This window comes from Homarus americanus, unplaced genomic scaffold (assembly GCF_018991925.1).
Source record: "Homarus americanus isolate GMGI-L3 unplaced genomic scaffold, GMGI_Hamer_2.0 scaffold24523, whole genome shotgun sequence".
Classification (NCBI taxonomy): domain Eukaryota; kingdom Metazoa; phylum Arthropoda; class Malacostraca; order Decapoda; family Nephropidae; genus Homarus; species Homarus americanus.
In genome coordinates this window covers 625,815-640,719 of record NW_024744357.1, presented here as the reverse complement: position 1 = coordinate 640,719, position 14,905 = coordinate 625,815, and the positions used below count along the sequence as shown (strand labels likewise).

General features: G+C 39.9%; 1 protein-coding gene across 1 annotated transcript in view; it reads right to left on the bottom strand.

The window, feature by feature from the left end:
- The window catches only part of LOC121877745 (dynein beta chain, ciliary-like), a 178,514-nt gene extending 164,148 nt beyond the window's left edge, over positions 1-14,366 (bottom strand). The window contains 7 exon segments of the mRNA XM_042383602.1: positions 370-581; positions 3,503-3,587; positions 4,809-5,013; positions 8,853-9,049; positions 10,349-10,552; positions 12,032-12,220; positions 14,253-14,366. Coding sequence (XP_042239536.1) covers positions 370-581; positions 3,503-3,587; positions 4,809-5,013; positions 8,853-9,049; positions 10,349-10,552; positions 12,032-12,187 — 1,059 coding nt within the window. The 5' untranslated portion in view covers positions 12,188-12,220; positions 14,253-14,366.
- Between the last annotated feature and the right edge of the window lie 539 nt (positions 14,367-14,905).

Genomic DNA, 14,905 nt, shown 5'->3' with positions numbered 1-14,905 from the left:
TCACCCCCAAAAGCTTAACAAAATCATTATTGCGAGTATCATCTGATAATAACACACTATTGTATGCACAGCACTAACTTAAAATTCCTCTTACGATGCTGATATTAAAAATTATATTTTACATATATATATATATATTTTTTTTTTATCTGAATCTACCTAAACCTTTCGAATTCACAAAAAACTTCAAGGATATGAATCTACAAAAAAATTCCGAATCAGAATTTAAAACAATTCTTGAAGCTGAATCTACTTAAATATCTTGAACTTACATACAGTCCCTAAATATACATAAACACTGTGTCTCTGTCCCACAACAAACAATATCTCAGACAACATGCAGTAGCCATCAAGACTTGTCTTCCTTACCATACTGATGAGCAGGTTAGTAATTTCTCTGAAGAGGGTGACGATGCGGTCAGGCTTGCGGTAAGCGGGACAGGTGGCCCACAAGAGACATATACAGTGCATGAGGGGAGGGATGAGTGGCGGAGCGTCCTGGAACTCCCCAGCCTCCAGACCCTCCAGCAGGGGTTTGAGGGGTGTCAGATGGATCATGACGTCCCTCGCCTCCTCCACAGCTGCGGGACGAACTAGCGCTAGACACTTGTCATACAAACAATGTCATAGGTCCTAAGTTTCAAGTCAACATGGTAACTAAAGAGGTTGAACATGATTTATGCGCAAATCTCAATGAAAGATGTAATATGATGTAATTCGTACCAGGTGATATGATGTCAGGTGACCTGAGCACAAAATATTTTACCAGGTGTGTACTGTTTTAGCTCCCGGGGATTAACTGGCAGTGCAATGGCTAGTTTTAGTTGTGAGCAGCTATGTGCCCTTCTGAGGGCCGAGTTAGTGAAGGTAAAGGACAAAACTTGAAATTAAAGGAAGTGACAGGGAGAGTCTGACGAAAACACAGGCCAATGGAGGGTTGAGACGAATGACCAAACTGGTGGTGAAGAAAGATAAGGAAACGAATACAGCTAAGTGTATTAACTTTTTTAATAAGTTAATAAACGAATTGGACGGGAACATAGTCAAAAACAGGGCTGACAAGGAAGGTATGAATACCTTAATTATTGGTGATTCCCAGGTATGGTACCTGGATAGAGCTTTTTGTGTCAAAATAGAAATAGGATGCGAGTGCTTGCCAGGAGCTGGGGTGGGGGATAAAGTTGAAAGGATGGACAATATCTTGCCTGGTAATGGGAACAAACCCATTATTTGCCTCAGTGCAGGAGGCAATGATATTGGCCGGTGTAGGAGTGAGGTGCTCCTTGATAAGATCAAGACAATTATCGAACATATTTGGGTGAAGGGAGGGATCCCTATCATATGTGGTGTCCTGTCTAGAAGAGGAGTTGGCAATGAATGGTTGTCAAGGGCAGTTGGTATCAACAGCTATCTTGACAAATACTGCAATTCACCATCAGTCACATTCATTGACAACTGGGACAACTTTTACGGAAGAAGGAACCTTTATGCTAGGAAAGGGATGCACTTGTCTAGGGATGGGATGGCAACCCTGGCTGGCTCTCTTGAGAGGGCAGTTCAAAAGATTTTGAAGTCTTTAAATTGCGAGGGGAGCACGTGAGCCCGGGGATCGAGGAGGAGGCAGTGGAAGCGGGTAAACAAAGTGAAAGGTTACAGAGAAATGGTGTTAGGGATGATGACAAAGCTCAATTAGGCAGGGAGTTAAAACCTACACGCGACAAAGAGAGGACTCATATCACAACTAACTTAAATGTAGAAGTATGGGAAACAAAATGGATGAAATGAGGGCGTTGGTATGTACCGAAAAAATCGATATCATAGCATTCACCGAAACATGGATAAACTTATACTCGTGTGAGTTACCTGTCGAATACCAAATTAAAGGTTACAAATTATAACATACCGGTAGGCAGATTAGGAAAGGAGGCGGGGTAACAATCTATGTCAAGGATACTCTGAAATGTGAAATCAATAAGGAAATAAAAACTGAACAGAATACAGAAACAATTTGATTAGAAATAACCGTTGGTAGGGAAAATTAATCAATGAAGTAATATATAGACCTCCTAATGTCGATGGAGTTAATGAGCGACTTATTTGGGATGAAATGCGCAGAGCATCCAGACATAGCCAAGTATGTATAGTAGCGACTTTAACTTTACTCAAAAAGAATCGACCGACCTTATAAGTAGCTCAGATTCAAAGGATTTTATTGAAACAGTTCAGGACTGTTTCCTAAGTCAACATATAACCGAACCCACCCAGGAATTTGCTTAAAGTGTAGAAGCTGTCACCAACACAACAACCACACCCTAAGTTAACGAGCTGCATGATCCAGTGTCAAGGAATAGTCCGAGAAGACCGGACAGCTCGCCAACTGCACCGGCTAACCATTACCCCGGAACATAATCCGCAAATCGATTAACATCCAAGCTCCCAATTACTGCTGGGTAGACAGAAGCAAATGCCATAAAGAAACCTGCCCATAGTTTCACCCTGCCGTGGATCGAACCCGGGTCCGCTCGGTTGCGAGGCGAGCATGCTGACCATTATGCCAGAGCTCGCCATTATTACTATATATTATATACATAAACTACATAGATATAGGCGTTGGTTGCTGAGTCGCACAGACAAGACCGAATTGCACTGCTGCCCATGTGCAGAGTTGTGACTAGAGACTCCAGGCCTGTCGCCGTCGCCAATCGTCCGTCGCCATAGGACTTTTGGGGGAATATGGGTTTGATGATGATGAGAGGTATGATGTGTGTTAGTTGATTTATGTGGTGAGGCAGGAGAGCAGGCTGCAACCACACATCTTTGTTCTCCCTTTTCCTGATCCAGTGGTGCAAGTAGTTGCAACGACTGGGGAGAGAGAGAGTTGCAATGAACTGTCGATAGCCCAGTTTGTTGGGTTTTGCTTTAGCAGCCTGTCCATCAGACATTGCCTTCATCCGCCGGTGTAGTCGTTGGGTTCCCATGTTGGTCACGTCTACCGCCTATACTGTTCTTAGGGTCTTATTGGAGCTCTGTAAGCATGTCTGCCTGATGCGGGGCTCCACCACAGATATTTTCACTTGGGGTTTACTCCCGTAGCCTTATACCTACTAAGGTTAATCCGCAAGGCAGCAGGGGTGCTTGTGTCCTGCGCACACAGGGTGTTGTAATGCGTCTAGTGTAGCAGCATTATATTAGTGTTAAGGGACAGGCACTGCTTGCTTTCTCTCTATGAGCTACTGCCGCTGGGTAGCTCTCATGGTGAACAGGGAAGCAACTTGCATAAGTCCTCCCCCGCCAGTACAGAGCCTCTTCACCATCAAGACTCCTGCTCTGCCTCCTCGTGGCAACACACGGTAACTGCGTGCCTCGTGGGCCCAAGCTAAACTAGTAGGGGATCTTGGAGTAGCAGTGGGCCCCAGAGCGACGGCATTTAGGCCCACTAGCACATGGACACGTCCTGGCGCCTATGAACCACACACACACACACACACACACACACACTTACCCATAGTAACATCAGCACACATCTTAACGAAGGCTGGGTAGTAGGCGGACTCGGTCACCTCCAGCATGTTGGACATCATCCGTACCTGAGTGGAGGCAAGAGAAATAATCTTTTACCTAAACCTTTCTCCACAATCACTTTTTATTATTAAGGCTTATATTTGCCAGACGTCTAAAACACTTTCACGGCCATAAGAACGAACGCGCTGGAGGGAGCTGGGCTGAAATGTAGGCAGCTATCAAACAGGGAGGTACTACCACCTGGGAAGATTTTGGAAGCATAATGTGTTGTCTAATGGTAGACCCTGCTGCCATATGGCATCACGAAAATTGTGACCAAGTCCCAGGTTGCTGATCTGACTTTCTGCCACATTTACACACAATTGCAGGGTCTCAATTGTTTCTCTTATTATTGACAACACAACATACATACTGTATATAGTTTCTCACTCTTGATTTATTTATTCATTTTTTTTAATTGTTTGTGGTATAATTATTATTATTATTATTATTATTATTATTATTATCATTATTATTATTATTATTTTTTCCCCGCCTTCCGGACCCTGATGTGGGTCAGTGTCCTGTGCCGGGGTGGGCTAATCCTAAATAAAAAAAGGCTGAAGTTAAATGTATCATCGAGGTGCTAGGTCAAGTATTTTCGTAGACTACTTAGTTTTATGGTGAAGAATAATTGAAAAATGTTGTGAGAGTCATCCAATAAGCTGATAAACGTAATCGAATATAAAGTAGATTTTCCCCTTTTACCTTAGCTGTCATATACAGTTATCTGAGCGCGGATAAGATTGATACTAATAGTGGTCGAGAAATGGTAATCACACAACTCTGTTAATTACATTATACCCAAACAAAATAATTACATTATAATTATTATAGTGAAAACTTCTTTCTTAACGATTCTTTTTTGTAGTGGATAGCAAAGGAAAAGTATAGACACTAGCTTAACTAAGATTAGGTCTATCATCAAACACTGTTCCCTCCCACACGACCATTTTACCTCACCTTTTTGGGTCCATCGGGTCGTGTCAATAAGAGTACAATCAAAAGGAAGGAAAACATGATTAGAGGGCAAAACTGTGAACTGAAATTATTAAGCGGATGAATTTTATTTCACCGCTGGTATGGTTGTATACACCTGAGATGGCTCAATAATCTTAGGTTAAGGAAACATCGGCCTAAGGCTCTGGGGACGTCTTCCTTGTCGGGTCCAAATACCTGGACACCTCAGAAACAACTTATCTCGTACACCCACAACACAAGACAGACCAACACACACTACAACTTACCTTCTTGTCTCTCAGCTGGTTGGAGATGTGTGTGAGGTTCTCGCGACGTTTTCCCCAGAAGAGAATCTCTTCCAGGGGTTTCGGGAAGTAATCTGGGCCAGCCAAGTCCTCCGTGTCCTGTGTGAGGACCTCCTCCACCTGATGCACCCACTTGATCACCACGCCCTCGATGGCGCTCTTCAACTGGGAGTCCGTCATCTCTCCCCTGGCAGGTATTGGGTGATCACGAATAAAGATAAATTATTTGGATTATCTCACCTGAACTATGAACATTTTTGGTAACAGTGATTGTCAGCCATGGTGGTTATAACTACCATTTAGAAGAAGAGAATAAAATGTTGAATAAAATAAAATAAATCGAGTCTTAGGAAAAAATACTTCATGTGATGACCCATAGCAACTTCCATACCGAGTCTAGGACTATCAGTGATGGGATATATTTCCTAGAAATGAATTATGTGGGATACAAAGGGTCTACAGTATGTATGTACACCCGGCATCACTTCCACCTAGTACAGTGACTGGGGCGTAGTGAAATTTGGTAAATTGTGTTTGTTTACATCGTTATAAAACTACTGCAATGGCCCAAAGGAATCTCACTATAGTAGCCAGACTAAAGTTCTAAAATGAGCAGTCCTTTACTATGTCTGAATAAAATTCTTTTTGTACAGTTATAGTTTTAATACACATTTCTAAATAGAAAGTCATTGACTCCTATGTGTGGAGTGGCGATGTAACGTGACGTAAGAAGGGTCGGGGCAGGGGGATATGGAACAGGTCCACCAACATATCGTCTTTAGTGAGCAATCTTCAACATGCTTAAGTTAACACTGAGATAAGCCAATAAAACAGTATTCCTTCCTGTCTGCTGTGTTGGTGGACACAATTCATACTCTTCGTGTTAACTTCGGGGATAACCTGATGAAATGTGCCGTTGCATTAGGAGAAATATTATTTGTATGAGTTTGTTACATGCTAGAATAATATACTCCATCATGGCTTAAATGTGCATGTAGTGATAATGGTGCATGTGTGTCGAGAAAGTGATATAATGGTAAGGGGTAAATTGGGTGAAATGAGAACATTGCAGCCGGTTCTAGTCTCTCACCATGTTAAGCACAGAGGTTTACATCTCTAATGATTTAGGGATTCTCGTGACATGATATTTCTGTTTACAAAGTATGTTGAAAGAATATTCTTTTAACCAGTGATAAAGCTTCTAGTCTGATGGGGGGTGAAATATGACCCATAAGCCCTTTATTGTAATCTAGTGATGGTATGATGCAAGACAAACTTTTCTTTTATGTCGTTTCCTCGTATCTTTAGAATATTCTATGACCCAAACCATTTACACAAAAGTCGATCGATAGTATCAGAAATAGTCAGATGTGCACTATCCAATCTGTCTGGGTCGCTTCTGACCCATATACATTTTATGTCTGCTTTATTCCTTCTTGAGCTGTAATTGTGCCGGCATGTCTTATGATTATTTTTATTCATATTAAGCATACAATCGAATTTTAATTCCAGTTGCACAGTTTTATGCTCAGGTCCTCCCTGTCTGAGGAGGAAAGGGAAGAATTGGTCTCTGAAAGTGATGATAGTGATAGTAACCATATTTCAGAGAACAGGAAATACAGCAGTGACACTGACTAAAAATGAACATCAAGCCACAAACTTCACCTCCAGACAAGGAAACTGTGTGTGGCATGGGTAAAAGAGAAGTGCTTCAGTAAGTAGTCAAGCTGCGTAGAATGTGATTAATCAACAGCCTGGCATTACAATCTGTATTGTTGCCACAATAAGAGATGTAGCTAATCTGCATATGAACTTAACATAACTCCAACTTATTCCCCTCAGAGATGTTTGAAATGTCTAGGTTCAAGGACTCGTTGATATATATAGTATTAATGACTTACTGTGGATGAACAGCTAGTTCCATTCAGAGGAAGGTGCCCATTCCACCAACATCAGAACATAAGGAGTCTGCAATAGGCCGGTTGGCCAGTGCATGGCAGCTCCTGTCGAGAGTTACAACCACTCTATCGTCTATGAATCTATCTACCCTACTTTAAAAACTTTCTAGTGACCCAGCACTTACTACAAAGTTGCTAAGCTTGTTCCACTTGTCAACCACCCTATTTGTGAACCAGTTTCTGCCTATCTCCCTCCTAAACCGAAACATATCCAACTTAAATCCGTTGCTCCGAGTCCTATCTTGCTCGGATACTATAAGAACTTTATCTATATCTCCTTTGTTGATTCCTTTCACCCACTTAAATACTTCTATCCTATCTCCCTGCACTCTTCGTCTTTCTAGGGAATGCGAGTTTAGTTTCTCTTATCTATCTTGATATGGAAGGTTTCTAAGTCCCGGAATCATTTTCGTCATTCTTCGCTGCACCGACTCCAGTGAATTGATATCCATTCTATAATAAGGGCACCAGAAGTGAACAGCATAATCGAGGTGCGGCCTGATTAAGGCAAGATATAATTGCAATATGACCTCCGCACTCTTATTACTTACACTTCTAGATATAAAACCTAATACTCTGTTTGCCTTATTTCGAACAATATCGCACTGTTTTCTAGGCCGAAGGTCCGGGCTTTCAAGTACAGTACCCCTAGGTCTCTGTCACAAGTCGACTTCTCTAGGTTGATGTTGTTAAGGCTGTATACATTGACCGTATTTGTTCTTCTAATATTAAGTACGCTGCATTTGCTAGTGTTGAATTCCATTTGCCATTTTCTGACCACTCCTGCAGTTTATTTAAATCCTCCTGCAGTGCATTTGCATCCTTCCCTGAATTAATCTGCCTCCTTATTTTGGTGCCATCCTCAAACTTGCTTATGTCACTGCTGATCCTAGTATCTAGATCGTTTATGTAGATTATGAACAAGAGTGGGCCCAGTACTGACCCCTGAGGAACCCCACTAGTTACACAGCAACCACTCCGATTTAAGACCATCTACGCTGACCCTCTGTGTTCTATCGGTGAGCCATGATTTTATCCAATTAAAATCTTTCCCCTCAATACCATGAGCTTTAACTTTTCTCAGAAGACTCTGATGCGGTACTCTGTCAAATGCTTTACTAAAGTCTAAGTTAATAACATCGTAATTTTCGTCATTATCTACTACCTCATAGACTTTCCTAAAAACCGTCAGCAGATTTGTTAGACAAGATTTTCCCTTTGTAAACCCATGTTGAGGATCATAGATTAACTTGTTTTTCTCTAAATGCGATCGGATGCTATTTGCTATAATTGATTCAAGAAATTTCCCCAATACTGACGTCAAACTAATCGGCCGGTAATCTGTCTCCATTTTTTAATATGGGTACTACAACAGAAGGAAGGGCAATAATACTTGAGAGCCGCTGGCAGGTTTAAATTTAAATTCTCTAAAGTCTAACGTTTGGCCAGGAAACTGGATGTGGAGAGAATTACCCATTTGTTGCTTGAAACTGTTGTATAGCTTAGTCATCTGTAATATATCTTGTGACCATATTGATAAGTTGTAAACCTCTACACATATATACTTGTATTCACTGATTTACTGTAATAGCTCGGGGAGACAGAATGATGATAGTTATGATTATTATTATTTTTTTTTAATATTTTCTTTTACTATTTCATTTAACTCTTGTATTCCTTCTGCCCCCCCCCCCCAGTAAATAGTTAGCCCATATGCCTATGATTACTTAATTGCCTTTACACTGTTACTGGCATAAAAATCATCAAATAATAAAGAGAGGAAGAAGAGGATTATTAATAATAATTATAACAAATTTTAATAATAAGAATAGGAATAGCATAAAAAATAATTATTACAGGAGAAGTTCAAGTGGCTAACAGAGAGATAGTGTGCTAGGGGATGAGAAAATCAGGATATATGGCAAGAATATCTTCTAATACAGAGGGATGGTCACACCCGGGATAATATACGAGTCCTCCCTTAATACCGTTTACTTCGACTGCGGCCTTATGACTTCATATAATTAGCTACGCCACCTGAGTAATGAAGACCCATTAAGAAACTAACGTGTCTAGGGCGTGTCTCTCAGCCTTCTCCAGGGAGTCCATGCCAAAGGGTAGTGGTAGGAGCGTCTGACCCCGCAGCTGACCCCACATGCGGTAGACAGTGCCCCTGAGGGCGTACAGCTGATGCGACACGTCCTCACACACCATCTCCGGCCACCCGTTACGGTTAGCGGGATTCTCCAGCATAGGGATGATGACCTGGAAGGGAACGATAGATCTCATCTTCATTAGGTAGAGGAAGGGGAGAAAAGCTGAGGCTATTCATCGGATGTTGTGTAGACAGTGGCGTCGTGCTATAGGGGCATATGGGGGGAATAATCCGGGCCCCCCACTATTTTTTTTGGGGGGGGGTGGAGGGGAATTAAGGTTCAAGTCAGAAGAACTCAAGGAGAAATAAATTAGAAAGATGAAGGCTCAATGTTACATAAGTGAAGTTTTACTAGACATGATTCATTCGGAGAGTATGGCAGCAGTTGGTCTCTTTACTCTGAAAGAAGATTTAAATATATACGAACTTGAAATGATTACTATTCGAGGGCAAGGTTATGGTGAATGTACGACCATATTTGGATGCTATTATGGAGTCCACACCCGAGTTCGTGAGATTTGTAGTTCTGCAAACTTTGTGATTGTTGACACTTGCTCTATAAAAACAATCATCGGAATTGTTTTTGGCATCAGTTACTCTTTGTGAAGGTCCAGTCACACAAACATCCAAGGTGGCAAAGATCCGGATGAAAGGCTTCATTTAAAATGACGTATTAACAAACAAATAAGAGTACACATTACGATTTATTTCCGGCTCCATGTATTTATAATATAAAAATGTGTTAACAATGCAAAATAATTAAAGAAATGAACTCGTTCCCTGTAAAAAGAACGAGGTCACGGTATGTACAGTCGGGTCAAAAGTATCCATCCATCCCATTACATTACGGCTAAGTAATATTTGTGTACTTTACCTCCGTTGTCTAAATGACCCCTTCAGCCTGATGTGGTATTTTACTGTAATACTCAGGTGATACTAAGGTATTTCATTATGTGACTTACGTGAGAATACCAGTGAACCTCCTGTATTAGTGATACTTATGCTCTTATTCTTGTGTCTATTTTTGTTATCATTAACGCCTTGAAATTCTTGTGCTTTTGACTCTACCTGGCGTAGGACTGGCGTTTCGTCCAACCTGTCCAGTTGTTGAAATATGTATTTATATTAGTATTAAGATTAATTATAAGAAAATAACCACCACCGCGATTTTATTTCGTGCATGACGTCTCTTGTGTATAGAGTGGATAGGAGACGTAGTAGATGATGGGTGTCTGTCCAGAGTGAAGTTTCATGATCCCGAGTATAGTAAATGAAAATTGGAATCACCCACTCGAAGTCTACCTCTCACTCACTCACTCACCCACTCACTCACTCAAACTATCGGTTTTCGTCACTCATTCACCACCTTATTCTCGCCTCATCGTATCATTCCAACACTCCTGTTTCACCTCCTCAATCAGAGTAGAGAGTTGGTCCAGTGGCTGAGGCGAGATATCCCCGTAAATGACGTGGTCGCGGACATTGCTGGTCTCTTCTTCGCGTATAAGAGGAACATCACTCGATTTCAGGAAGTACACAGCCTTCGTTCTCAACCCGGCAGGCACCTCGCTTGTTGCCACTAGCTGGTTCGATAAGTTCAGACTCACTACCACCTGGCATAGAAAACAATGAATAAGTTAATACTGCAAATATGTGTATGTTAGAGTTGTTTATATGATAGTGTGTGTATGTAAACATGTGTATATGTGCTTGTGTATGTACGTACATATATTATGAAGATCAACACCCAGTACTTCAATAATCATCAGGGGCGTCACTACCGAGGATGACGTTCGAGTTATGTCCTCCCAACCTTTGATCTGTGGGGGAGGGGATAGCACCGCCCCCCACACTTCGAAACTGAGTAAATACCCTGAATTCTCTGACTCCCACTCCATAAAATTGAAAATTTCAGTTTCCAAGACTCAGTTTCAACCCAAAAGCGTCAGTGTATGTTAAAAGCTACTTCACGCTATGAGGCCTGAGGTTAAGCAGGTGTTTTCCCTTGTGGAAATACTTTTAAAGCTAATACTGAGCTCACCTGCAAGCTCATGTTCAGCAGAACTCTCGTTCAGCGAACTAAAATGGCAGAACACATACACAAGCTCGTCCATGACTCAAAGAAGGTTAAATCAGAGCATGATTTGTCACATACAGCGAGACAGTTTGGCTGAGCTAGATCCAGTGTTGCTCGCGAATCAGTTCATCAGCGAATTGGCAGACTCGCCACAAAGTGTTTGGCTGATATCAAGACAAACGAACAATGCTGATGTTTGAAACTACGGTAGTTGTAAATACAATCTCTTCTGATTCTTTATGTTAGAAATGGAAATGGTGTAGATTAATTTTTTTTATTGCTATCAAATGTCACTTTTTGCTTTTATCTAAACTAATTTACGTGAGAAAAAATATTTACGTTCTTGCCAAAACGTATACAACCTAACCCGAGTAAATATTTAGTTGTTAGTTCCGTTAGTATAGTGAAAAGTATTATTGATTCAGTCCTAATACTGCAGCGATGAGACATCTAGTTGTTTTGTATTTAAATTATTGCATAAATTTGGTTCACTTAATGCTAAGTATATATTTGATATACACAAAGAAGTTGTGCAAATGTTTCTTTGATTTTCCTATTGGTCGCATAAATATAGATCGTTTTCCAATTCATATAATGATGTTCTTAAAATATTATTTTAAGAGCATCATTATAGTCACAGCCTCACTGATATACGCGTATCAGAGCCTTACCGAGACTCGAAAGAGTTGGTGTTGTAATCTACCCAAAAATAAATGCAATTCCAGACCATTTTTAAGACATTACTTACCCGATAGTAGCGCAGACATTTATCACAGGATGTAACATAAAATTACAGTTTCCATTACTAGGGTTGTCCACATTTACTTCTAACTTTCCCTTCTGACACATTCCTTCAATCTCATCCCAGACATCGAATAACTTTCCTTACGAAGCACCCACAGCAACACTCGCTATCAACATCGCTTACTATATATGCCATCTTGTAGTTAAGTAGATTTCTGCTCGAGTTTAATATATATATTTTCCTTTCATTGAGAAAAAGTTAAAGCCTTACCAGTTCAGAATCTGAGTCGAAGAAGTTAAGTAGAGTTGAGCGAGTGTCCTCATTCTGGACAGCTTTGATCCATCGGTCAGCCTTGAGTCTCAGTGTCTTGTTGGAGTATTCGCCCAGCACGTCCCAGTTCTCCCTATCCCCCTCAGCACCTGCCATCCTGCCTCCCTGTTACCTTCTCTATTTCACTCTCTGAAATAGTGAAATGAGATGCTTCTGACTGAGGTGAAGTTAAATATCTTAAATCAAATTTACCAAATTGGAGAAACTGGTAAAGTTGCGGAAATGTGTTCCTACACCCGCTGTGGTAACCCGTGTCTCCAAATGGCCAACCTATAGGACTTATAGCAAACCTATCCACCAATCACGTCCTTCGTTACACTGCCAATACCCACTCATTCATAAATAGTGATGATAATACTACTACTGTTTCAATTCAATTTCGAGACACGGGTTACCACAGGGGGCGCAGGAACGCATTTCCGCAACTGTACAACATTAACGAAGAATGCCAGAAAAATAGAATTTAACTCCTGTACCTCTAATTTTTTATACGAATAACTGAAGGAAGTAGCATATATGCCGCCACTATACAAGTACATACGAGTTCCTAGTATGTTCCAAGTATTTTCAATATGGCCTTTTTTTTACGAGTATTTGCTTTTAAAACTTCCTATCATGATTAAGAAGTTTAAGTACTCTTAAAATGCTGTAAGTCAACCAGGCTTGAATCAAGCCCCAGTCCTCAGGGACATTAACCGCAATGTGACCCATACTTGATGGCTAGTCCAGTTTAAGTTAAGTGAGGCGATTTTTTATTTTTTGGATGGGGGGAGGGGAGGGGAGGGGCATCAAAACTGCAGCGTTTAATGAAACTGACAGGCAACGCGGTTTCATTATGAGGGAAGTTAATGTGATCCTTTGCTTTATGAGCGAACAAGACGATGTGAGATTATACAGTAGATGCTGGCCACTGCTTTTGCATCATCATCTTCACATTACTGAACTTATATTAGCTTGTATCAGTAACCTTACTGTTGGTTCTCATTTTATAAAATTAAATCAAACGAAACGATTGTACTGTACATACTGCAGAGGTTACTAGCTTTGTTTGTACCTCGTTGCCATGGTGACCAAGACAGTGGCAGCCGTTAACAATTCTTGGCCTCTGCTCATTGTTAGAGTTTACGTGTTTCTCTTTAGTTAGTTATGATATCAAGTATTATTGCTCAATTATGTAAACTTGGACAGCTAGCTACTTTAAGAATAGCGAGGAATTGCTACTGTATAAATAAGTTGGTAATATTCATATTTTCTTAATGTGTTCATTTATCTGTAATGATTTGAAGACATATTCCTCTATTACATCCAAAATGTTTCACCGAGAGAAAAAAGAATGGCCACAATCAACACTGTGTTAAGGTGTATGAACTGACTACGTCAATATGTGTATCCTTGAATTTTGTTTCTTATACTCACAAAAAATCATTAACACTTCCGGCAAAAATAATAGTACATAATATATTACTTAGGTTACGCACCAACAGGAATTCACATTATTTCTGTGTTCCGTCACAGAGAGACAAAGGTGAAGCATAATCGATAACCTGGTCTGGTGTGTGGCAAGAGAACAGTGTTAATGTCTTTGTATTCATTTTTTTTCTTCTGGCAGGAACAAGGAGCATATGTTTATGTGACAAAAAAATAGATAAAATAATAATAATAATAATAATAATAACAGTAATAATAATTGTAATAATAATACAAATAATAATAGTCATAATAGTAATAATAGTAATAGTAGTAATAGTAATAATAATAATAGTAATAATAGTAATATTAGTAATAATAATAATATAAATACTAATAATAATAATAATAATAATAATAATAATAATAATAATAGTAATAATAATAATAATAATAATAATAATAATAATAATAGTAATAGTAAGAGATGTAATAACACTTCTGTCACCACTAATAGACATATGAACAGTACTGAATGAATCAATCCTCTGAATTGGTGAACATGAACTACCACTTCAAACTTTTTTTCAGGTGGTCATTGGCATAATCTTCTCAGACTTTGCGTCTCTCTGGGCACCGCAACTTTTATTATTGACCATTCATCTTTACCTCTGCTTTCCGTGGGCCTCTTATCTTCAATCCTATTCCTTCGTATCTCTACCAACATCCCGTCGCCCTTAATTATATTCCTTACTTTTTCTCCTGAGGATGGTGGAGGACTGTAAATTCCTCTTGGTATAGTGTAGGCATCTTGAAGGTCTCGAAACAGAAACAGCGGAGAGGTGTGACGGTTTCAGGTGAAGGGTGACCTTGTACTGCTCCTCATGCAGTGGCCGTGTCTTGTCAGCTGACACCTGGCCTTTGTTGGCGTCCTGTTGCCATGGTAACCCAGAGAGATACGTCCCAGGTGCACACACACACACGATGGTTTTGCATGTGCTATGTGGACTATAGTCGATATCTATACTACTGTAAATCGAATCGTTATTCTTGTTTTTAATATCTTTAATATAATATCTTCAAGATAATCATGACCCTTGTTATGAACTAAAAGGTAGTATACAGAATAACATTTATTGTTTTCTATTGTTTGAGCTATCTTATTGATAATATTTGTAGCGTTATAAACGAAATAATAATAATAATAATAATAATAATAGACTGTCTTCAGTGTTCTTAGGAGACAAGCTACAGTAACCCTTAATAATTAACATTATGACACCTTGAACGTAAACGCAGAGTAATCTTAGTCTGAGGTTTGCTGGAGTGCATGTTGAAGGGCGGACCAACATTTTAGCTTAATGTCCTCGTAAGTAATATTCCTACATGTCTTAAAAAAAATTGCAC